Here is a 25,794-nt window from a genome sequence, read left to right on the forward strand (position 1 = left end):
AGTGAGACTTTGGAATCCATCAGGGGCACCATACACACTCACTTTGGGCCCCAGGAAATCACAATCCTCCTGTTTCCCTGGCAAAGCGGCAGGAAAGGGGTGATGAAGAAAGAAGAACAAGCGTGTTGGGCATGTGGGGGACACAGAGTGGTTTAAGCAATGGTTTACGACGTGGAAGCCTGCTGAGCCTGTAGTGCCGTGGCCAGGAGCGTGGGAGGGAGGGTGGCACACCTGGTCTCCCCTAAGACACAGCCACGCCCTCCCAAGTCAGGCCCCCTTCTCTGTTCAGGTCTCCATCTCCGAGGGCACAGCCCTGACTGCCTCAGAACTTACTGTTTTGCAAAGACAAACACTTTATTTTTCATGATAGGAGCTGTAGCGGAGTATATGGGGGCCTCTGTCAGCCCCAGGCTGGGACTGGGCCCTGTGACCTTGAGAACCTCATCTCACATTCTGCAGACTTTGGCGGCAGGGCAGTGCTCGACCACCGGCTGGGTGGGCTGGTCTCAGCCTCTCCCGCAGGCCCAGGGCTGAAATCATAACCATCAGGCCCAACCTTGGCCAAAGATAATGCAGCTTTGGCAGGGCTGGCCGCTGGGAGGGGGCAGGCACTTGCTCCTCGTAGAGCAAGAGTGGGCTTCTTCCCTGACCCTCCCTTCCACCCCGGTAGTGTGGTTTTCTTAGGAACTCAGGCCTGCGGGAGAAATGGTTCCAGCTTCTGGAGGCTGGGTGGGGGTGGGGGTGGGGGTGGGAAAGAGCCCAGCTCCTCCAAGCCTCTTAGAGAAGCGGCCTCCTTGCATTCTTGACTCTCTGCTGCCCCCGTGTGGCTGTGAGGTTGGTTGAAGCCACATAGCAGTAGAGGGGCGTGTGTGTGTGTGTGTGTGTGTGTGTGTGTGTGTGTGTGTGTTGGAGCGTGGGTTGGGGGAGGGCTCAGCAAGACAGGAGCTGAGGCAGAATCACAGAGAGATGGCCCTTATCTCTACTCCCACCGCCTAATATGCAACATTAGGGCAGCTACGATACCAGCTTTGGAATATTCGCCTATCAAGAAATAGAAAGAAGCCGGGCGCGGTGGCTCGTGCCTGTAATCCCAGCACTTTGGGAGGCCGAAGCAGGTGGATTACTTGAGGTCAGGAGTTCAAGACCAGCCTGGCCAACATGGTGAAACCCCATCTCTACTAAAAATACAAAATTAGCCGGGTGAGTGGCACATGCCTGTAATCCCAGCTACTCGGGAGCCTGAGGCAGGAGAATTGCTTGAACCTGGGAGGTGGAGGTTGCAGTGAACCTAGATCGCACCACCGCAGTCCAGCCTGGGTGACAATGAGACTCTGTCTCAAAAAAAAAAAGAAGTGGAAAGAAAAGATGGGGTGATACTCATCGGCAAGGGGGTGCAGGACAGCTGGGTCTCCTCTGACCAAGGGGGCAAGTTCCCCCTGCTGAGCTGCCCGAAATACCATACCCAGCTTGGCCTGCAGCATCCTGGCTGGGTGGACCCAAAAAGCCACCTAGAAAGTGGGAAAAGGAACAGAGGAACAGATATGGAAGGAAATAGAGTCTATCCATTCCCGTTTTGTAGTCAATCCTTGAACATCACTGGCTGCAAGCCAGATACCCCGTGGGTCAACGCCAGGCACCTGAAACAGGGGCTGCAGGTCTCTCGCTCAGACTATTGTGTTGGCAGAGCCCAGGTCGATGGGGTCAGAGGGTTCTTGGAGGTTATTTTCATGCAGGGGTCTTCAGATGTGGGCATGCTCCAGAATCATGCAGAAGGGTGTTCAAATGCCCACCAGCATCTGAGAACAGCTGATCTTGTCTATTGGTCTCCTTCTGTGGTTGAGGAAACTGAGGCCTGGGGGGTCTGGATGATGGTGACTGCTGAAGGCCATAGCAGGTTCAAGGGTGTCAACTTTATACCAATCCCCCTAGTTCTACAGATCGGTCTGTCAATATGGCCACACCCATTCAGGGGGTGGAGGGGGGCTCCTTCGTGAGTCCCTGGAGGTGTTGGGAAGGTGCACAGGCAGTCTCTCCCCTACATCCTTTCTGCATCCTGCAGCAGAGCAGTCACCAGGCTGATGACCTGCGAGGCTGGCTGGACCGTGTCATACTCCGCAAATAGGTGGCACACGTTCTCCTGAGGCTCTGTCTGGCTCTTGGCCACAAACCCAAAGATCCTGGTGGGGAAGGGCAGTCTGAGTGAGGGGTGGGACCCAGGGAGGCATCAGGCTGGTGGGAATGGGGTGGTGGGGGGCCCTCAGCCTGCACCTCATTCCTCCCTGCCCCTCCCTTAGCCAATTGGCTCCAGCACCTCCTTAAGATGGGGCTCCCTGAGGAAGAAGGTGCCTCTCCTGTCAGACTGGGAGATTTCCAAGTTCAAGCTCTGGGTTTCGTTTGTTTTGGGTGGGGGCTCCTTGAGGACAGGACCTGTGCATTCCCCATTAGAGTGGAAGCTCCCTGAGGGCAAAGATGCATCTTGAGCATCAGACTGGGACATTCCAATAGCTTGAGGCTCCCTTAAGTTAGAGCCTGTACCTCTTGCAGAAGATTGAGGGCTCCCAGGCTCATGTCGCCTCTATCAGCCCAGAGGCTCTGAGGGCAGTGAAAGTCTTTCCCATCAGATGCGAGCTCCCTGAGGACCAGGGCCTGTGCCCTCATCAACACCTTGGACTATTAAAGTCAGAATGGGGCCTCTTTCCTTCTCTAGTTCCCTCCCCATGTTGGGTTTGGGGCCCTGAGACAGGGACCCCTCTTTGGTAACAGAGTAGACAGGAAGGCCTTACCAGGAGGGCTTGCAGTACTTCTGCCACCTGTAGGGAAAGAACATGATACCGAGTAATGAGGCTTTGCTCCATGCCACAGGACCCTGAAGGAGCCGCAGGACTGGCCAGCTGTGTCCCCGCCCCAGCACACCTCACCCTACCCTCATTCTGTCACCCTGACCCCTTGAGGTTCACAGGCTCCCTCTGGGATCCCAGTCCCAGAGTCGTCAGGACACCTTGGTGGGCAGCTGGGCCCTGGACGGCCTTCTTAGTTTGGCCCAGCCTTGAACTTACTTCCGTTGCTCAGGGTCCATACCACAGAAGCGGAGGGTAGTGAGGGGGTAATGGCGCCGGAAAAACACCCTAGGAGGAGGTGGGGAGAGAAGGGAAGCGATGAGAACCTGTCCCAGTGTCACCCTGCCTCCAGCATCTCTTGTTCCCCCCAAGCTCAGGTGCCCTGTCCTCCAAGAAGTCTCTGGGTTAGACCTCGACGACCGCTCTGGGGGGTCCTGGTGCCCTGCTCCTGCCTCTCTCCTCTCATGGGACTTGTCTGCCTGTGTCTTATACTCTGGGGTTTTCTTTCATACCCCTACCATGCCATTTAACTTTTTTTTGGTCCCCTAACTTTTTGAGGACACGAATTACATCTTGGTCATCTCTTGTTTCTCCCTGTGAAGTGCTCAGCCCTGGATCAGGCTCCTGTTAGACTTGAGATCCCGAGCCTGGGGAAGGGACGATCTCATTCCTCTCCGGGTCCCAGTGTCAGCCAGAGTCTGGCCTAGGGAAGATGTTCCATCAATGGGTGCAGACATGATCAGCACCCATGAATACTAGTTAACTCCATTTTCCTTCTTTTTTTTTTTTTTTTTTTTTTTTGAGGTGGTGTTTCACTCCGTCACCCAGGCTGGAGTGCAGTGGGGCGATCTCAGCTCACGGCACCCTCCGCCTCCTGGGTTCAAGTGATTCTCCTGCCTCAGCCTGCCAAGTAGCTGGGATTACAGGTGTGCGCCACCACACCCGGCTAATTTTGTATATTTAGTAGAGACGAGGTTTCACCATGTTGACCAGGCTGGTCTCGAACTCCTGACCTCAGGTGATCCACCCGCCTCGGCCTCCCAAAGTGCTGGGATTACAAGCATGAACCACCATGCCCGGCCTCCGTTAACTCCATTTTCATCAGTCACGATAAACTGGGGCTTTGGCAGTGGATTGAGGCCTGGAGGAGGCAGGGAAGTTGCCTGGAGTCACTCAGCACATCACTGGCCCCGCTGGGTCATCCAGGACCCTAAACTCGACCTTCATCCCTGATCCGTGACTGTCTCAGCTATCCCCTCCAGCTCTACGCCGCCAGCCCTGCAGCCCTAGGGCAAGGGAAGGCCCTTACTTCCTCTGGACATCCGTCAGGGTGATGCCCTGCTCTGTGACTTTGAAGTGGACCACGGTGGGCGTGGGGAGGACGTCCCTCTCAAAGGTGGTGGAGATGGCCTTCTGCACGGCCAGGGCTCCGGTCAGGGTCTCCACGCTCACTGAGCTCAGGTACAGGGTGTGGCAGCCTGTGGGAGGCAGACACTGTGCTGGGCCACTGACCCAGGCCCAGGGGAGGGGGTGAGTCTCCTGTTCAGGAATCCAGTGGAGCTCCTCTTAGAGCCACCCAACAGGAAGTGGGTGTGTGGGTGATCACAGTCTGAGGCCAACCCCAGAGGGCTTTGGGATCTTCTGTGGCTTTGCATCGCCCTGGCCCCTGGCCCTCCAGCATGGGGCAGGGGAGGGGAAGTTGCCCTGTGTGTAGGGGTGCCCAGGAAAACATCCTTCTGTCCACACTTAACGACTGCCCTCCTCCCCACACCTCTACCCTCAAGGTCTTGGTTCATTGGTGACAGAAGGGACAGAAGACAAGAATGGGGAGGGAAGCCGTTCGTGCTCCGGGCATAGAGCAGGAGCTGTCACTGAGACAAGTGCTGATGTGTGCTGGCCTCTGGGAGTGTGGGTCAGGGACCTTTCCCCTGGTGAAGGCTAGAGGACTCAGACCTGACACCCCATAGAGGATCCCAAACCTGGAAACACCTCCAGGGCAGGCTCCTCAGACCCAGAGAGACTCTAGCACATGTGCACGTGCCCGTGTGCGTGCCAGAGAGACTGCAAGTTCTGCCACCCCACCACCCCCAACCCCACCCCACTTCCCTGCTGGCCTCTCATCTTGTTTTACAGGGGTGACGGGGGCGGGGGGGTGGCACCTTGTTAAAGATGCACAAATGAAGCTGAGATGGGAAACACGTGTGGGCCTGTGTGTGTATGCGTGTGTGCGTGCATGCGTGCGTGTGGGCAGGGTCGGGAGGTGCCCTCTTGGGGCACAGCCAAGCTTGGCGTTTCCCGTCCTGTACCACTCACCTGCAGATTTCCTCTGGCAGGAGGCTAGGCTGTCTGTAGAGTCTGAGGCCCCATCTGCACCTCCCAGTTCTGAGCCAAGGCAAAGAAACAGGCCCCCCAAAGGGGCGGGGGTGGAGTGAATGGACCCCTCTCACGGGAACAGGCCTCATGAATCCCTTTGAAGATCTCCCACCTCCACCCCCATCTCCAGGAAGTGACTCAAACCAGGTGTGATTACCGTAATTAGGCAAACAGGCCACTTTGGGCTCCCTAAATGCTTAGTTTGCAACCCTTTTGATCTCTTCTTCCCCTCCTCGCCCCCTACCTCTTAGATGGCTGCCATGATCTTGTCCTCACAGGCCCCTGACCTCCTCACTTCTTTTGGACCCTGTCCCAACCCCTGACCTGTCTTTGCAGAAAGCGAGGAGGCTCTCACCAACGCTCCTCTGGGACTCCCCTGCGCCGATGCCCTTCTCGAGCTTCTCCTGCATACCCTTGAGATGCTCTGTTCCATCTGAGCTGTCCCCCTACCTGGCTGTACGCTCTGGATAGGGCATGCTGATCTGAGTTCAAGGTCTGACTCTGCGGGCCTTTGGGCAAATTACTTAACATCTAGAACCGAATCCTTCCCTTCCCTTACCTTCCTTGCTCTTTCTTTCTTTCTTTTTTTTTTTTTTTTGATGAAGTCTCGCTCTGTTGCCCAGGCTAGAGTGCAGTGGCGCGATTTTGGCTCACTGCAACCTCTGCCTCCTGGGCTCAAGTGATTCTCCTGCCTCAGCTTCCCAAGTAGCTGGGATTACAGCCACCCACCATTACGTCCGGCTACTTTTTTGTATTTTTAGTAGAGACAGAGTTTCACCATGTTGGTCAGGCTGGTCTCGAACTCCTGACCTCAAGTGATCCCCCTGCCTCGGCTTCCCAAAGTGCTGGGATTACAGGCGTGAGTCACCGTGCCCAGCCCTTATTTTCTTATCTGTGAAATGGGGATGATAACAGCAAAGTCTGCTTCACAAGCTTGTAGTGAAGCATGAATGGGTGAGTGAGTGCTCAACAAATATTGGACCCAGAAAAAGAAAACCTCTCCAAACTATTTGATTTAGGCTCTTTCATCCTCTCAAAGCAGGCTGCTATTTATCCAACATCCATTCTATGCCAGGCATTGCGCTAAGAGCCTTGCCTGAGCTATCTCATTTAGTCTGCACAGCAATCCTATAAGTGGGTACCATGATGATTGTCCTCATTTTATAGATGAGGAAACTGAGGCTCAGAGAGGTCAACATTCTTAAATTTTCATAGCTAGGAGGTGGAGATGTTGAGCGACTCCAGTACACGCAATTTTAACCGTGACACTAAAATAATCCACCAACAAGGTAGAAATGAACCCCATTTCTAGTGAGAACAAACAGGTCCCCCACCTTGGCATTCCCTCTTTGGGGCCCAGACCCACCTCTCTGCGGGATGGTGAGTTTGCAGGGCAGGGCCAGGGCCATGATGGAATGCTGGCACACGAAGGCAGAGAGGCTCCCTGAAAGGAAGCAAGCAGCCCTGCATGAGTAGAGCTTCCCTAGCCCACCCCACAGTTCAGAACAGAGACTTCGCTGGTCCCCCATCCCTGGGGAGCCTGGAGGCTGGGGAATCTCACCAAAGTAGGGCTCCTCATCGGCTCCTTTGAGATGCACTCCTTTGGCAGAAGACTCGATGAGGAAGTGTCGAATAAGGTCATTGCTGTCCTCGCCTGGATAGAGAAAGAAGAAAGTGCATTCGGATAGAATTCCACCTTGTGGTTGGGCGCAGTGGCTCACGCCTATAATCCCAGCACTTTGGGGGGCTGAGGCGGGTGGGTCACTTGAGGTCAGGAGTTCGAGATCAGCCTGACTAACGTGGTAAAACCCCGTCTCTATTAAAGATTTAAAAAAAAAAAAAGCCGGGCGTGTTTCACACGCCTGTAGTCCCAGCTACTCGGGAGGCTGAGGCAGGAGAATCGCTTGAACCTGGGAGGCAGAGGTTGCAGTGAGCCAAGATTGTGTCACTGCACTCCAGCCTGGGTGACAGAGTGAGACTCCGTCTCACCGGAAAAAAAAAAAAAATGCCACCTTGTCCATCCCCCTGCCTCTCACTCCCACAGAGGAGGTGCCAACACATCTGCTCAATGACTCCAGCCACACCCTCTTCAGAAAACCTTTCTCTTCTTCTTCTTTTTTTGGGGGTGGGGTGGGGAAAACTTTCTGTTGCTCAAGAGTTACCAGGGATTTTTTTGTTGTTGTTAGACATTGTCCTGCTCTGTCTCTCAGGCTGGAAGTGCAGTGGCGTGATCTTAGCTTATTTGCCTCAACCTCCTGGGCTTAAGGAATCCTCCCACCTCAGCTTCCTGAGTAGCTGGGACTACAGGCGTGCCCCACCACGTCTGGCTAATTCTTCTGTAGAGACAAGGTCTCACTGTTTTGCTCAGGCTGGTCTCAACTCCTGAGCTCAAGCGGTTCTCCTGCCTGGGCCTCTCAAAATGTTGGGATTACAGGTGTGAGACACAGAGAGGCCTAGGGAATTTTTTTTTTTTAATTTATTATTATTTTTTTAGACAGGGTCTTATTCTTTGGTCCAGGCAGGAGTGCAGTGGTGTGATCATGGCTCACTGCAGCCTCAAAGACCTCCTGGGTTCAAGCGATTCTCCTGCTTCAGCCTCCCAAGAACCTGGGACTACAGGTGTGCTCCACCACACCTGGGTAATTTTTGTAGAGACAGGGTTTTGCTATGTTGCTCAAGCTGGTCTCAGACTCCTGGGCTCAAGCAATCATCCTGCCTCGGCCTCCCAAAGTGCTGGGATTACTAGCGTGAGCCACTGTGCCTGGCAAGGACACTTCTTAATTATTGTATAGATAAATGTTGACTCTTTGCCCTGGTTTCTGTCTCCTCCTGCCCACCAGGTCATCTTTGCTGGAGCCACGCTGGCCCCGGGCGTGGCAGGGGGGCGGGGGGCTGGGGGAGGCGAACAATGACCTTCTGACTCCTTTCCACCAATCCACAGCATTCTCCTCAGTCTGGGTTCATTGCCTCTTGCAAGGTGTCCTTTATAAGCAACACCCTCCTCAGAGGTCACTTTCTTATTGTGACAGTGAGGCGTACTGTCAAGAACACAAGGCTGGGTCTTTCATCCTCCCTTTATCACTTAATTGCTCTGGGGTCATTAAGTAACTCTGGGAGCCTCCGTTACCTCATCCATTAAATAAGAAGGTGCAATCCTGGGGTCTGAGTGAGGCCTATGACCCAGGTACTTTGCGTTGTAATCATGTTTTCGTCTGTCTCCCTGGTGAGGTGGCGTCTGGGTCTGATTCCTCTGTATCCCTGCAGCCTCACACAGTGCCTGGTGTGTGGCGGATGCCCTGTGGATGTTTGCTATCAAATGAGCGTGGGAGACCACAGGAAAGCATGTGATAAGAGCTATCACACACACGTGTGCTGAGCTCATACACACACGTGGTAAGCTATCACCCGTGAGATAAGCTAGCTACGCATATAATCACACATTAGGTTCCCTGGAAATGAATCCAGTTTGACTCCAAAGAGAGCAGCCTAGAGGGGGGCTGGGACCCTCCTCCTTCTCTCCCACCGGGAGGAAAAAGCAGGGAACTGGGGGCGGGGCTCGGGAAGGCAGAAGCACTCAGGCTTGCTGTGAAAGGCATTTTTCAGGGTGCCTTGGGGCTGGAGGGCATTGGAGAGAGTACTGGAGTGGACACTTCTCCTAGGTGCTGTTTTAAGACTGGTGCCATGTCACCCTGAAAGCTAATGCCAGAGCCAGGACTGGAAGCTACCACACCCCGCTGCCTCCGTGAGACTTTGAGCGAGCACAGAGACAGATGCATACCTGGTCGATTCTGGGCAGATGGGGGAACCTCCTGGACCTTCAGGGCCAGGCCGAAGGAGCCTCGGTATGAAGAGCTGTCCCTTATGACAAAAGCCCCTGGCTCCTCTTTCCTCAGCAGCTCGATTGCTGGAACAATCCTTGAGTCAGAGATGGACACCGCCCCACCTGGACACCCTCTGTCCCCCTCTGTCCCCCGTAACAGAGCAGATGTTACAGAGTCACCTTTTGTCCCCAGGAAGTTCTTTCTACTGTCAAATCTCCACCACTCTTGCTGTGGTTCCTACCTCCTTGGGAGGTCATGAGGTCAGCAGGACATCCCCCTCCCCTGCTTCCCTGGACCCACTATTTGCCATTCCTTAACTGTAACCCAGGGCCCTGCCTGATGCAAAGTGCAAGACCCAGATCCGATTCTGGGGTCGCTCATGCTTCCTTTTACCTTGCTCTCGGGTGATGTTTGGCTTAAACCAGTATTTAGATGTGTCCATCACGAACTTCATGGTGGGCTGCATGTCCCTGGTGGGACCTGGAGACAGACAGAGAAGGGGGACCCTGTAGGCTGGACAAATGGGAGCTGAGGGATGTTCACCAGAGAAGGCTGGAGACCCTTCCCTATTCTATTGCTCCAAGGTCTCATTCGACCACCATCCCAGACCCTAACTCCATTGTATCTCCAAACTGCCTACGAGAGGGAAAATCAAACAGAAGGATGCCAGGGTTTGGTGCATCTAGGACTCAGAAGTGCCCTTGTATCCTTGGTAATGAATAAAAAAATGAATAGATACAACCTTAGTTTAAGGAGAAATGGTTTCTCAAATCTAGTGTTGAGTCCCCTGGTGAGGACTGAAATAAGAGATAAACAAGGAATTCTCAGATGCTTCATGTTTGATATCACATTCTCCTCCGTCTTCATAATCCTAAGAATTCCTCAGGGGAATATTTAGCTTGGAAAAGAAAATGGCAGAAAACGTGAAGGAGAGGAAAATAGCAGATCCGGGCAGAAAAACATGCCCCTGGGAGGTGGGACGCTGGGTCTTGACTCTGATATGCGATAACCGAAGCTCAGAGGGAACCAAGTGGACTAAACAACTTCTGAGGGTCTTTAATGTTCCAGTTGCCTATGAAATTAAAATGAATGTTGTTTTGAGAATATTTTGCAGAATTTGAGAAGATCTGGGGGTACAGTTAGTGATATTATGGGACCAAAGCAGGATGGGAATATCACTAGGCTAAGTAAATGTACTCTTTGAGATGCCAAAATGGCCATTTCTCTGGGTCCCTAAGGCAGAGAGCAGTAGCTGTCAACCTTGGCGGCTTGAAAAGGAGTGTTGTGACCAGTTACTCTCAAGTAACTCATTAAAAAAAAGTACTGAAATCTGCAACTGATTCGTCCTAGGAAATCGATCAGGGCAGATGCAAAGGCATGCTGGAAGTGTCATTTTCTCCTGCTTGCCTCCACATGGCTTTGTGAGTGGGAGTGAGCACTGGGCTATAGTAAACATTTCACCCCACTCCCCCAGAGTTGCCTTGATGCCTGTGAATGTCATGGCCAAGTGGGGGCTGAGAAGCCCTCCGATGGCCGAGGGAGGGGGAACAGGGGGTTGGCAGGGGACTCTGCTCATGGGAGAGGCATCCAGAGGGTGCTAGAGCTTAGCTTCTGTGTTTACTGCCGTAGATTCTGGTTGATTTTGTTCTCCTTGGACGCCTGTGGTCTCAGACTCCGGGAAGGAGGGTGTTTGCTGTTTTGTGGTTTTCAGCTGTCTGAACTGGAATGCATTGTCTCTATTGCCCCAGACACCCCCTCTGCGTTCTCGTCATCCATGAACGTCAGAGTCAGAACTGACTCGCCCTCTTGCTCTCCTTAAGTTAGTCATCAAGCACATCCTGAGGGTCGCCTGGCTCTGTCCTCTCTCCTCCACCCCCACTGCCCCACCCCGGTTCAGGCCCCTGCTATTCGTTGAGCTGCCAGGGTGATCCACTGGGTGTGCACCTCTGACCCCATCACTTTTCTGTGTGAGGCTCACTGATGGTACCCCATTGCTTAAAAGGCAAATTCCATTTTTCTTTCTTTCTTTTTTTTTTTTTTAGTTTGGCATTGAAGGCCTTTCACAATCTGGCTTCAAATTACTCTCAATGACTTGAACCTGCACCCAACATTCCGGCATTTCCTGAACATGCCATGTGCTTCCACACCTTCCCGACTGTGGACTCCCTGCTCTCTCTGCTGGGAAAGCCTTTCCTCTGCTTCTCTGGCCACAAACTTCTGATCCACTTCACAGATCCAGCTCGGATGTTGCTTCCTCTATTCTCCAGACTGAAAGAATCATTCCTTCTACTTTGGCCCATATGATTGAGAATATCTCTTTACCTCCACATTTATCCTACCCTACCGTGAGGATTTGTGTTTGTCTCTTTCTAAACTGTGTCCCTTTGTGCGTCCTCGCTACCTGGCATAGTACCAGACACACAATAGTTGCTCAATAAATGCGTTGACTGGCTGTTGCAGAAACCTGCTGGCACTTTATCTATTCCCCCAAGCCAAACCTTACATTGCTTGAAATATTGGTTTACAACGTACCCTCTGGGCATGTGGTGAAGGGGGCATCTGACAGGGTCTGGCTGTGGCTCCTGGTGCCTGGACAGACCTGGTTGCTGGGAGAAGCAGCTCCAGGTCGAACAGAGCTCTGGTGTCCTGGGCTCCGCTGGGGTGGAGAAGACCCTGGTTCTGGGCAGCCGTTGATCAGCACAATGGGTATGTCCACCATGGAGTTGGTGATGGATGGGGGGCAGCTGCTGGCATGTTCTTTGGCCAGTGGTGGACAGTGGGGTGCTCTGGGTTGGCCCATGGTTAGGGTGGGGTTTCTGGGAGCCTGGAAGTCACTGGGTCTCGTACACAGGGACACTGAGCCAAGGCTGTGGAGGCTGGAGGAAGAGCTGGCTGGACTTTCCAAGGATCTGGAAGATGATTGATGACTGGAGTTGCTGGAGTGCAGGAGGGACTGGCTGCTGCAGCAGGAGAGTCAGACAGGTTGTTAGGGCAGCAGGTGGCTCAGGGGCTAGAGCCAGGCTCTGGATCTGGTGATCTGGGTTCCCGTGGCTTTGGCTAAATAGAACACTGCATACCCCACCCCGTACAGCCCACAGCAAAGTGCACCCCCACCTAATCCTTAAGGGATGGTAAGGATACAGAAATGTCCCTGGATGGTAGGGTCTTTGGTCATTTAAAGTAGCCGATGAGCTGACCCCTGCAGGCTTTGGGCATAGGCTGGCCCCCATTCCGTCTGCCTTCCCAGCCAGGTCGTTCTGACTGAGCTGTCGGATCAGGATCTCCCCAGGCCCCCATGACTCCCAGGAGCCGTGCAGATGGGCTGGACCTACGCTGGACCACAACGTGGCTGATGCAGAGGGAACTCCCCAGCTGCAGGAGGCGGCCAGCTTCCCATCCAGCCAGACTTCTCCCCGAGCTCAGAGGCCTGTGCCAGTGGGCATGGCTGTGGAATCCCCAGCCTCTGTGCCAGGGACTGCCTTGGCCAGTGGCTTTGGAGGTGGAGTGGGAAGCAGAGTCCTGTGGTTCGGTCTTCCTGGGGCAGAATGGGTGTGCATGTGCCTGCAGTTCTGCTGTGAGGTCTATAGAGAATTGACCTGGGATGATTGTAAGCGATGCCCAGGCAGGGCATTCCCTTTTGGTTTTGGTGCATGCCCAGATTTTGCTCAGAGTAGGGTGCCTTTCAATGATTTTAGGGGATGTGTGCGTGTGTATGTCTGTGTGTGTATGTGTGTGCAATGTTAGAAGCTACCGAACCTACCTTCCAAACATGTAGCTGACATCAGACGCTGGGCTGGCTGATAGCACGGAGATCCTGCTGGCCCGCTGTGGGGCCAGGCCTCCCAGCCGCTTCTCCAGTCTTGGAGAAGCCACCAGTGGGGAGCCCAAGCCATGGGGGCTCAAGGCTTTGCTCCCCATGCAAGGGATTGAGATACTGGGGGAATTTGGGGGTTGAGGGGAGAGACCCTCTGAGGGGGGCAGAGGGCGCTGGTGCCCCCTGCCCTGGTTCCCAGAGAAGATGAGACTCTCACTGCTGCTTCGTGTCTCTCGGGGGACGTCTCTGGAAAGGAGGAGGCCACCACTGCGAGGGGAGCCGAAGGGTGGGGTGACAGAGGGGCTGGAGCAGCATTGGGGGCCATCATGGCACCTTGATCTGGCGGAGGTCACCTCGATGTACTTTATGTCTTTGGGGGAGAAAAACAGAGCATTGGTGAAACACAGGAGCCTGGACTCATAGAACAGAAAGGCTGGAAGTGTCCTCAAGGCCATTCTGTCCCCTCTTTTATAGAGATGAGGAAACTAAGGCGCAGAGAGGAGAGCCCAACTCCATCTTCAGGGCCCAGTTCCAAAGTCACCCTTCCTGTGACAACTTCTCTTGGGTGAGGAGATGCCGTAGAGGACCGAGGCCTTGGAATGAGACAGACCCAGGCTTCAGATCTGGCTCTGCTACTTTTTCTCTGAGAGAGTTTGGCCAAAAGACTTCACCACCCAGGGTCTCAGTTTCCACACCTGTAAAGTGGGACAACTGCATCCAGCCTCTTGTTGTTACAAAAAGGATGAAGTGACACTTGTGCAGGCAGCACAGCACTGTTCTTGGCACAGAGCAGGTGCTTAAAAATTGGGCAACCCTCTCCTTTGTCTGTGCCCTTTTCCTAGGTTGAAATGGCCACTTGATGGGTTGTACCAGTGATACTTTCTGATGCCTCTGCTACTTAGGGTGTGTGAAAGTGGTTTCTTTGAGGCTGGGCGCGGTGGCTCACATCTGGAATCCCAGCACTTTGGGAGGCCGAGGCGGGTGGATCACCTGGAGGTTAGCAGTTCAAGACCAGCCTGGCCAACATGGCGAACCCCATCTCTACCAAAACTACAAAAATTAGCCGGGCGCCTGTAATCCCAGCTACTTGGGAGGCTGAGGCACAAGAATCGCTTGAACCGGGGAGGCAGAGGTTGCAGTGAGCTGAGATTGTGCCACTGCACTCCAGCCTGGGTGACAAGAGTGAAACTCCATGTCCAAAAAAAAAAAAAAAAACCACCACAACAAAAAATGAAGTGATATTTCTGTACCTGCAATGAAAGCAGGGATTCCCAAGCTTGGTTACACACTAGACTCACCCCAGGCTGCGCCTCCTGCCAATTAGATTAAACTCTCAAGGGTGTTAACCCAGGCCTCAGTTTTGTTTGTTTTCCAGTTTTTCAGGTGAGTGCAGTAGACCATGAATGGCCCAGCAGGACCATATCACCTGGGCTCCACCCCTACAGAAACATAATCTGCATTTTAGCGAGGTCACCCAGGGCATGTGAATATGCAGTGGAGTTTGAGAACCCTGCTTTGGAGCAGGCACTCCCTGAGCACAGGGCTTGCTGCATTCTTGAGCTACGGATCTCCCAGGGGATCGGAACTGGTACACAGGGATCACCCAACACACCCCAGGCTGCCGACTCGCTCCAGCGCCATTTCCACTCCCTGGTCAGGGCACCCGGGACTCTTGGGATTCTGAGGCCTTGTTCCTCTCCCGAGGTCAGCCTAGGAGTGGGCTGCTCTGCGGTTCTCCCTATGGTGAGGATGAACACCCTTCCTCCTGACCTGGGGGAGGGGAATTGTCCTTGGTCTTGTTCCAGCGAAGCTGGAGGAAGGTGGGGGTTAATGAGCTGCTCTTTTCTGAAGAGTGTGAGTCTTGCCTCTGGCTTTCTGGCATGGAGGCTGGGGAAATTGGGGAGAACGTGCACCCTCAGCTCCCACGTGCCTGGGGCCCTGGCACATGTACGGTTCCTCCCCGTTATGACTGTGGAGCCCCAGCCTGCCCCAGCCCGCTCCAGGGTAGGGCCATCTGGCCCTGCTCACAGTTACTGCCTCTGCCTGAGCCTGCTTGGGCCACACGGAGGGGGTGGGGAGTTACATCAGATGAGCAAGGGCTGGCAGCTGACCGGGGCTTGCTGCTCAGCGGGTGGAGGAAGAGCCTGGCTTTGTAGCAAAACAAACCTGGGGTGAGTCCTGGCTTTGCTGCTTTTCAGCCAAGGGCATTGTGTAACTTTCCGACCCTCTCTGAGCCTCTGTTTCCTTATCTGCAAAGTGAGGATCTGAAACCAGTCTTCCAAGGCTGTGATGAGGATGAAATACAATAGCCTGGAGCCCGGCCCATGGTGAGGCTCGAGAGAGGAGCCTTTCCTACCTGCCTGCTTTTTGGGGGCAGTATTGGCCAAATGGAGCCCTCTTTCTGGCTAAGGTTGGGGATCTCTCTGCTTAGAAAGATGACTGCAAGGTGAGACTCTTTGGGGGACTGTATGGTGGGCTCCGGAAGAAAAGAGATCTTGGAATGGGCTGGATTCTTCTGGAAGGCTGGAAAGCACAACTTCAATTTTTATAGGACTTTATAGTGTTTATACCCATAATCTCCTCTGAACCTCGTACCAGCCCTTGAGCAGGGCAGGCATTATTTTTACAGAGGAGGAAACCGAGGCTTGGAGAAGAGTGGGCATTGAGCTAACACTTAGTGTACAACGATGTTTCATAGAGACTGGTTTTTACTGAGTGCAATGTGCCGGGACCACTACGAACACATTGCTTGTATTAGCTCTTTTAACCCTCGTGACAACTCTATTGAAGTAGGGAATGCTATTAACGCCCATATAACAGATGGGAAATCTGGAAGGCTCAGAAAGGTGAAGTGAGTTATCCGATGCTGCACAGCCAGGGAGTGTTGCTAAGCTCTGTTTAGGGACTGCTTCTTCCTGGATGAGCCCTGCCCCAAGGCCTTGCCCCGTGAGAAGGTGCTTGGCTGCTTTGGGGAGGATCTCTTGGCCTGGTGAAGCTCTGGGCTCCCCACTCACTGGGTCATCTAAACATCCACCAGGGACCTTGCTGGGGGCGCTGAGTAAGGAGAGTGGGAGGGGAGGGAGGAGCCCCGTGCTCACCTCCTGTGGCTGTCCCAAGGTGGGTGTAGCTGGGGGGGTGGGGCTGGGGGCCTCCACCCACTGCAGGGGTGTAGTCGCTGTTTACTGGCCTGTGGGGCAAGTCTGAGCAGTGCTGGGTGGGTGCCGGCACCAGCCCCAGGCAGGCGGGTGAGTGGAGGGAGGGCATGTAGTTGAGGGGTGGAGAGACAGTTATTAAACCCCCTTCATTTGGGCTGGTAAACAGCCTTGTCTGGCAGAAATTACTGGAAAATGAAAGTGGCGGCCTGTTCCAAAGATGGGGTGGGGGACGTTGGAGAGGATAAAGGAAGGGACATGGTGTTTGCTTCTAGGAACCACATTCCCTGTGGGATGGGGGCGCCCAGGACAAGTTTAAAGGAAGGCAGGAGCAGGGAACCTGGGGAAGGTTTGTGAAGCGCCCAGGAGGATGGGTCTCAGAAGAGGAGCCTGCAGGCTGCCTCCAACCTGATGGATTCTGTGATGCCCCAGAGGGCAGAGGACTAGACTTTAGAAAGAGAGAAAGGCCAGTGGCCTACGGAGCCCAGAAGGCTGGGGTTTGAGGCCTGACCTGTCTCTCCCTGGCTGTGTGACTGTGAGCCATCACACACCCACCCTGAGCCTCAGTTTCCTCATCTGTAACAGGAGGTTTCCACTATTTCCTTCAAAAGCCAGACACTGGGATCATGGATTACATGGACTCTTTTTTTTTTTTTTTTTGAGACAGGGTCTCACTCTTGCCCAGGCTGGACTGCAGTGGCAGGATCTTGGCTCACTGCAGCCTCCACCTCCCAGGCTAAAGTGATTCTTCCACCTCATCCTCCCAAGTAGATGGGATGACAGGTTCGTGCCATCACACCCAACTAATTTTTGTATTTTCAGTAGAGACGGGTTTTCGCCATGTTGGCCAGGCTGGTACATGGAATAGTTTTTTTTTTTTTTTTTTTTTAAATTCTGGGCTGGGTGATATGGCTCACGCCTGTAATCCCAGAACTTTGGGAAGCTGAGGAAGGAGGATCACTTGAGGTAGGCTGGGCAACATGGCGAGACTGTGTCTCTACAAAAAGTTTAAAGATTACCGAGTTGGCAGGGCGTGGTGGCTCACACCTGTAATCCCAGCACTTTGGGAGGCCAAGGTGGGTGAATCACTGAGGTGGGCGAGGTCAAGAGTTCAAGACCAGCCTGGCCAACATGGTGAAACCCCGTTTCTACTAAAAATACAAAAAAATTAGCTGGGCATGGTGGTGGGCACCTGTAATCTCTGCTATTCGGGAGTCTGAGGTATGAGAATCGCTTGAACCCTGGGAGGCAGAGACTCCATCACCCACCCAAAAAAAAAAAAAAAAAAAAAGAGATTAGCTGGGCGTGGTGACATGTGCCTGTAGTCCCAGCTACTGGGGATGCTGAGATGGGAGGATTGCTTGAGCCCAGGCATTGAAGGCTGCAGTGAGCTACGATCACACCACTGCACTCCAGCCTGGGCAACACAACGAGACCCTGTCTCAAAAAAATATATGTATATATATTAGGGGAAATGTCAACATAGAATTGCCAATATTTAATTTTAAAAATTTCCACGTTAGGACGAAGAGGAATAGTAAACATCTCCTAGCACGGTAATGTCAGAGTTCTTTCCTTGAACAGCCCAAAAGTAGGAAGGATGAGATTGTAAAATGGCAGGGGATCCTCCACTCTGAATACATTTAGAGGTAAGAGAACTCACCACAACGCTCAGAGTTGTAGGCTGCCATGGGCCAGGGAGAGCTTTGTCACCAGCAATAGGGTCTGCGGGGAGGATTTTGGGCGCAGGTGCCTGCTATTCTTAGTGATGGTGGAGAACTTCTCAATGGGGAGCTGACCTGGCTGGGCTGTCTTAGGAGGCAGTGAACTCCCAGGCATTGCAGGTGTCCAGGCAGAGTTTAGAGGAAGGGATTTTTTTTTTTTTTCTCCATCAGAAGGGGCCAGGGCAGTGAGGCAGCTTCCTCAGGACCTTCTGGCCGCTGCCTGCCTTACATTCCCTGTTCCCCAGAGTTGGGTGGACACATGTTCACAACGGCATGTGGTGCCCGGGGCATCTGTGGATGTGGACCCATGCCATCAGCCCTAAGCTGACCATGAGCCCCTTCCGTGGAGGAAGGGCCCAGTTGTCACCAACCCTCACCCAACATGTGTGGACGTTCCACAGGGACTGGTTTTGCCCCACCTGGCCTTGGATATGTGGAACTCCTGTCCTGGGGCATGAATGGTAAAAGCCTGGGCTTACTCCTGCCAACAGTAATTAGGCCCTAGACGCCTTTCCTGCAGTGACGTGCCCATGACTGGCCTTAAGAAACAGGAAGACCCTTGAGGGACAGTTTCTTTAACAGGCCTGGCAGGTAATGCTTGGCGAAAGGGGGCAGAGCAGGCAGGAGCCCAGGAGCCCAGGAACCCGGTGTGCCAGAGGGCGTGGGTGCTGGGCTGGCCTCCACCTCAGAGCCCAAACCTACCCTGGGGCCAGCCTGACGTGCAACCCCAATGTTTAATAAAAACAGCTACGATTTAGAATAGCGTATAGTGTGCCAGGATTAGTGATAAGCAGCCAACAAATGTAATTTCCTTCAATCCCCATAACACCCTTTGAGGTAAGAACTCTCATAATCTCCATTTCTCGGATGAGGAATCCGTGACACAAAGTGGTGAAGCAAGCAGCTTGTGAAAGCTCTGCCTGACGCCAGCCATTAGGCTAGACTGGCTCCTTACCCAACCCCAGCAACCCCAGCTTTCTCATTTGCGAAACGGAGATAAAATATTCGGCCGCGCTCACGCCTGTAATCCCAGCACTTTGGGAGGGCGAGGTGGGTGGATCACTTGAGCTCAGGAGTTCGAGGCCAGTCTGGCCAACATGGTGAAACCCTGTCTCTACTGAAAATACAAAAAGTAGCTGGGCCCAGTGGCAGGTGCCTGTAATCCCAGCTACTGGGGAGGCTGAGGCAGGAGAATTGCTTGAACCTGGGAGGCGGAGGTTGCAGTGAGCTGAGATTGTGCTGTTGCACTCCAGCCTGGGTGACAGCGAGACTCCATTGAAAAAAAAAAGATCAGCTCAGGGAGTGGATTGAGAGGATTGAAGATTCCACATAAAGTGCTCAACACAGTGCCTGATATATAATATGTGTCCAGTAAGTGGAATATCTTATGGCTCCTATCTCTAATCCTAATGATGCACCCCCTTACCCTTGCTGGTAGTTTAAAGCCTTGGAGGCCTCAGTCTTCCAACCTGTCTAATGTGCCTGCTCCTTGACCCTCATCAAGAGCTTCCTTGAAACTCTTTGTTCAGGAAACTGAAGCCAGATATAGGAATTTCCAGGTTCCTTTGGACTCGGTGGTGCCCTGGAATTGGCTTGTATCGGCTGGTTAAGAGCTGATTGTTAAATTTTCAGGATTTTGTCCAGCTGGTTACTAAACCCAGCCATTGAGTAATTACATTATGTACACTTACAATGAAATAACTTCCATTAAAAACAAAGGTAATAAATACTCAAAATTCATCACATCCCAATTATTTTACAACAATGTCTCCCCACCCTCCTTATTATTGTCTGTGCTGTCAGGGTTATTGACCATCTGTCGTGTCGGTGTGGTGGCAAGGCTGTGTAACAGCCTGCTACTCCACCTGTCTCCAGCTCCTCATTCAGTGACATCATCAATTTCAGGTAGCTTGAAATTGGCCGGAGGGGGAGAATTTACACTGTGGAAATGGGCAGAAGCTTCAAATCAGCTCCCTCTGCCCCTGCTCCCCAACCAGGGAGCCAGGGAAACATTCACCAGCATACCACTGCTTGAACACTACTGGGTCCTTATCCTACCATTCCCAGTGTGGGCCTCTCCGGAAAGATACCCCCCCAAACAAGGACAGAGGTCCAGATAGCAATCCTACCAACATTTCAGGGGGGGCCCCAGGTGAGGCTCTGAAGTGAGACACCCTAGGACAGCGGGGGTCAGGGATCCACATTTACTGAGCTCTTCCTTATGGGCATGGTACTGCACAAAACACTTTCTATAGAAGCTTATTTGAGTCCTCATAAAATCATAGAAAATTGGTATCTATCACTTTCCAAACTCAGGAAGCAAATAGAATTGGCTAGTGAGGGAAACTTGTATTTATCCCTTTTGTGTAGCATAGAAAACAGAGGGGTTAGTAACTTGGTTAGGTTTGCACAGTATCTCCCAACAGGACAGGGTCCCCTTCTCTGTACAAAGGAAAGTCCTTCTTCCTCATAAGGTCTGGCGCCAAGCCCTGCTCCTAGTACTGTGCCCCAAATCCTTACCCAAGGCTTCAGGTTCCTCCTTCTTTCTCACTGACATGGTGCTCTGGGCCGGCTCAGCCCGGGGGCCCCCAGTCCCTTGGGGAAGCAGCTGGAAGGTGGGGTCCAGTTCCAGGATCATCTGATTGAGGCTCTCCAGTGAGAAGTCAATGTAGGAGTCAAGGTCTTCCGGGGTTCCCAAGGTCTGCTTGCCAGGGGACGGCAGGAAGCAGGTGGTTTTGGCCTCGGCCTGTGGGGCTTGCTGGAGTCGGTCAGGGGGCCCCATGCAGGGCACGGGGGCCATCAGGGCCTGGGCTCCCCAGCCTTCCGTGGTGTAGTAAGAACACTGGAGCGGCAGGCTGGGACTGGGTGCTGGGTGCAGGGTCCTCCTGGGCTCGTCACAGGGTGCCAAGCTGACAGCATGGCCTCCTGCCAGCAGTGGGCTGGACATCACCTGGGACATGGTGGGGATGGTGACCTCTGCGGTTTACCTCTGGTTTTCAACCAGCCTCACTGACATCCCAGAGATCTCACTTGCCAAACAGAAGCTCCCAGGACCTGAAAGAGTCCAAGAGTGGGAATGGAGTAACTTCTGTAGGTGAAGCCCCTGCCTCCCAACCCTCCATACAAGAGCTAATTTATTCATTCATTTAAAAGCATGGATGCTGGAGCCAGACCACCTGGGTTTGCAGCCTGGCTCCACCATCTACTAGCTGTACAACCTTAGGCAAGTTAATTGACTTCTCTGTGCCTCAGTTCCCTTGTCTATAAAACAAGTTAATATTTGTAATGTGCTTAGAACAGTGCCTGGCACAGAACAAGCCCATTATGTAAGTGATCATTAAATAAAGTAACTTCAGGCCAGGTGCGGTGGCTCAAGCCTGTAATCCCAGCACTTTGGGAGGCTGAGACGGGCGGATCACGAGGTCAGGAGATTGAGACCATCCTGGCTAACACGGTGAAACCCCGTCTCTACTAAAAAATACAAAAAACTAGCTGGGCGAGGTGGCGGGCGCCTGTAGTCCCAGCTACTCGGGAGGCTGAGGCAGGAGAATGGCGTAAACCCGGGAGGTGGAGCTTGCAGTGAGCTGAGATCCGGCCACTGCACTCCAGCCTGGGCGACAGAGCGAGACTCTGTCTCCAAAAAAAAAAAAAAAATAAATAAATAAAGTACCTTCAGTAGCTGTTTACTGAATATCTACTACATCCCAGGTGTGTTTATTAAGTAAATACTACTTAATGTTTACTGAGTAATTATCCACATAAGCTCTGGTATTTTACATAAAGCCTTTAAAAATCCTCATCACAACTGTATAAGGTAGGTACTATTATCCCATTTTACAGGGAGAGAACTGAGGCACAGAGAGGTAGGTAACTTGCCCAAGGGTCACACTGCCAACAAGTGTCAGAGAAGGACTGGGCCCCCGGCTGCCTGATGTCCGAGTGCCTGCACTTGGGCTAGTTGGTGAAACAGACAAGTAAGCGAGCGAACAACTGTAAGCAGTGTCACGAGGAGGAGAGGAGGGACAGTGGACTTTCCTAGTTTAGTGGGGGAGGTTAGGGAGGCCTTCCTGGAGGAAGGGACATGCAAAGGGAGATAAGCAGGAAAAGCAAGAGGTAGCTGTGGAAGGTGGGTAGGGATGAGGAAGCAGAGAGGAAGGTTTAAAGTAGAGGGGATGGGCTGGGCTCGATGGGTCACACCTGTAATCCCAGCACTTTGGGAGTCTGAGGTGGGCTGATCCCTTGAGGTCAGGAGTTTGAGACCAGCCTGGCGAACATGGTGAAACCCCATCTCTACTAAAAATATAAAAATTAGCTGGCATGATGGCACGTGCCTGTAATTCCAGCTGCTCAGGAGGCTGGGGCAGGAGGATTGCTTGAAGCTGGGAGGCAGAGGTTGCAGTGAGCCGAGATAGAGCCAATGTACTGCAGCCTGGGCAACAGAGCGAGACTCTGTCTCTAAATAAACAAACATCAAATAACTACATAAATAAAACAAATAAATAAAGTAGAGGGGACCATTTGTGCAAAAGTCTGGCCAGCAGGGAAACTCACAAGACACTATTGAGCACCTGAGTAACAGGGCACCTGGGGTGGGTAGAGGAGATGGGGCGGGGGAGGCAGGCTGGCCAGATCCCGCAGGGCCTTGCAGGCTGGGCTCAGGACTGCCAGCTCAACGCTGAGGGGCAACAGGGAGCCTCTGAAAAGTTTTGAGCTGGGGAGTGACATCATCAGATGATATTCATTTCCTTGGGGCTCATTTGGGAAAGAGATGTCCCAACCTCCTCATTTTCCTGACTGTGAAAAGTCTTTTCCATTGTCTAACCTTAATGCCACATGCTAGTTTCTTGTAGGTGGGGCTTGGTAAGGAGGTAAGAGGTTCTGGGATTGAGGCTGCCAGGAAAACTGTACAGAGCTGCAGTGTGCTGATTGCACTTCCATTGCATGCTCTGAGCTTTGCTGCCTGTCCCCAGCCCCCACCAACACCCCCTGACTCTCTTTCTTCTCATTGCCAAGACGCCTCCTTTACATCCTGCTTTGGAGTCAGACTTTAGCACTGGAAAAGGTATCTGAGACTAGCCTGGGAGAAGCGAAAACGGACTCAGGGATCCGAAGATTTAGATTTGACTTCTAGCTCAAATAGCTCCTTATGGTATGACTCTGACCCTGAGTTTCCTCATCTTTGAGATGGGCGTGAGAATTCCTGCCCTGCACCCTCCCAGAGAGTTATGGCACCAGTGAGGTGCTCCCTGTGAAGGTAGTTAGGCAATTCTATATAGTACTTAGAAAGAAGGACTTACGGAGTATAACAGCCTCATTAACAGTAGCTTCCATTTATTGGGCGCTGACCATGTGCCACGTAATTTACAGATGAGTTACATTTGGGAACTCAATTCTCTCACAGCTCTAGGAAGTACTGCACCCTATTGTCAGTCCTCTTGATTTTTTTTTTCTTGAGACAGGGTCTCGCTCTGTTGCCCAGGCTAGAGTACAGTGGCACAGTCATGGCTCACTGCAGCCTTGATCTCCCGCGGCTCAAGTGATTCTACCCTCCCGAGTGGCCGGGACTACAGGCTTGTGCCCTACACCCCGCGAATTTTTTGTAGAAAGAGGGTCTCACTTTGTTGCCCAGGCTGGTCTTGAACTCCTGGGCTCAAGTGCTCCTCCTTCCTCGGCCTCCCAAAGTGCTAAGATTACAGGTGTGAGCTGCTGTACCTGGCCTTATTTATTTATTTTGAGTTATCAGTCCATTTTACAGATAAAGATAGTGAGACTCCGAGAGGTCAAGAAACACGCTTCATATCCAGCAAAATGGTGGAGCTGGGATTCAAACCCAGGTGTGGGATTTTGGAATCTTAATTCCTTATGCCACATGGAATTCAAGTGCAGAGGGACACCTGGGATCTGGAGAGGGGGCGTGATTGGCTGAAGGTCGCACAGGTTTCATGAGAAAAGCCAGGCCCCCTTCCCCTCTCCCGCCTCCCCACACCCCCGCGGCTCCCGTAGGTCTGATGCCAGACTTTTCCTTGGCCAGGTCCTGCAGGGGGCGGGGCATCCCGGGCACGGGAAGCTTTCTATAAATGGAAGTGGAAGGGAGCCGGCCTCTGCGCTCCCGCCCTCCCGGGACAGCTGAGGACACAGAGCCGGAACCGCGGCTTTTCCCACACAGGCTCCAAGTGGACTGGGTTTGTTGGGACAGGAGTTTTCTGGCTGTGTCCTGCAGAGGAGGCTGGGGCTGCTGACTTTGCAGAGCTCAAGGAGAGCTGGGTGTTCCCTTGCGACCAGGATCCAGGATACCTGCTTACTAATTTGGACACAGCTTTTGTGCCACCCTGGGCAAGCGTCCTTTCCTCTCTGGGCAGACCTCAGTTGTCCCATCTGTATGATGAGGATATGATAGTAACAGACACCAAACACCTTGCATTTTCTCAGCAGTTCTCTGAGGAGGGTGCTATTGCTGCAGGGCTGGAGAGGTTGAGGAATTTGCCCAAGGTCATACAACGTGAACTGTGAATTGGGGTTTAAACCCAGGTGGTCTTCCTCCAGTGTCCCACACTTTTAGCCTCTGCTGCTGCTGCACATATTTAAGAACCCTGTCCAACATTGCCCCTTCTGGGATTCTGGAACCAAGAGGGATGGACCTGGAGCTGAGCAAAGGGCAGGTAGCCCCTAAGCTCCTCTTCAGCCTCCCCTCACTTTTAACACTTTTAAGGCTCCACGTTGCCCTTGGATGTCCCAGGGCAGGGTTTACCCCTGTATTCCTGAAAGCTGTGCCTTTCGCGGCCCCACACACTCCTCTAACTTGCTCTTTCTTGGTGGAAGTGGTGAGGAGAGTCCCTGGGCCCGGGGCTCTGTGTGGTTGGGATGCACGGGGCAGGGGCAAGGAGGGCTCCAGCCACCTCCCCGCCCTGTTTGTGGGTGCCCATCTCCGGCTCCCACTTCTGATTCTGACTCAGATCTCTTTCTTTGTTCCCAAGGACTCTGGGGAGTCCTGGCACCTTGGCAAATCCCCTCTTCCGTGTCATTGCCAACCTCTTCTCCTGACTTACTCTCTCCCTACGAGCCCAGGTCAGTAAAGGGAGAGGGTGGGGCAAGGGTAAAGCCTGAGTCTCCCCCAAAAGCACTTTGCCTGATTAGCCCAATCTCCACTGCACCCGTATTTTTGAAAACTGGCTCCCGATCTTCCCATCCCTCCTACCCAGACCCGGTGACGCAGGATGTGGACCGCAGGCAGAGACTACAGGACCAGTGAAGGCCAGCCGCCCCACCTCCCATTCCTGCCTACCTCTGAAGGGCCCAGAGGGCTCCCGGAGTGCTGGGAGGCAGGAGGCCTGGATGCTGTGTCCAGTCCCTTTCCATGACCTCAGGCAAGCCTCTTCTCCCTGGCCCTCAGCTCTCTCATCTGTTCACCGAGGGGCACAGTTTTAGTTCCCTTAAAGTGCTGAACTCTGCGGTCTGTGATCCTGAGACCATCTCAGTCTCATCCACATCCTCCACCCCATTTCTCCCAATCTTCACTCTGAGCCCCGAGAAGTGGAGAAGCTGAGGACAAAAGGTTAAATGAGTCTGGGCTCACGCCTGTAATCCCAGCACTTTGGGAGGCTAAGGTGGGAGTATCACCTGAGGTCAGGAGTTCGAGACCAGCCTGGCCAACATGGTGAAACCCCGTCTCTACTAAACATAAGAAAATTAGCCGGGCATGGTGGCACACACTTGTAATCCTAGCTACTTGGGAGGCTGGGGCAGGAGAATTGCTTGAACCCTAGAGGCAGATGTTGGCAGTGAGCCGAGATCATGCCACTGTACTCCAGCCTGGGCGACAGAGCAAGACTCCGTCTCAAAAAAAAGAAAAAAAAAAATTAAACAGTTAAATGAGTCAGGGCTGGCAAAGGTGCTCAGTGTTCCTCTCTTCTTAAAGAATAAAGGCACCTACCTGGTGTCCACGGGTGGGCAGACTGTTGCGTTCACTACTGGCTCCTGGGACCAAGACGACTCAGAGTCCAGGTGAAGAGTCACGAGAGGCGCCAGTTCACCTCCAGACCTGCCTTAAGAGCAGCTTGCCCGCCCTCTCTCCTC

At 53.0% G+C, this 25,794-nt stretch overlaps 1 protein-coding gene across 1 annotated transcript; it reads right to left on the reverse strand.

Annotated features, from left to right (window-relative positions):
* Positions 1–329: 329 nt before the first annotated feature.
* Positions 330–25,794, reverse strand: TNS4 (tensin 4). Its single transcript, XM_003912974.4, has 13 exons — positions 25,652–25,794; positions 20,242–20,775; positions 12,792–13,215; positions 11,564–11,991; positions 9,425–9,511; positions 8,989–9,114; positions 6,772–6,864; positions 6,577–6,654; positions 5,151–5,219; positions 4,147–4,315; positions 3,057–3,125; positions 2,784–2,810; positions 330–2,177 (listed from the first exon to the last, which is right to left on the reverse strand). Exons 2-13 carry the CDS (start codon positions 20,678–20,680, stop codon positions 2,036–2,038), a joined length of 2,151 nt encoding a protein of 716 aa, XP_003913023.1. The 5' UTR covers positions 20,681–20,775; positions 25,652–25,794; the 3' UTR covers positions 330–2,035.

Source organism: Papio anubis, chromosome 17 (genome assembly GCF_008728515.1).
Source record: "Papio anubis isolate 15944 chromosome 17, Panubis1.0, whole genome shotgun sequence".
NCBI classification, from domain to species: domain Eukaryota; kingdom Metazoa; phylum Chordata; class Mammalia; order Primates; family Cercopithecidae; genus Papio; species Papio anubis.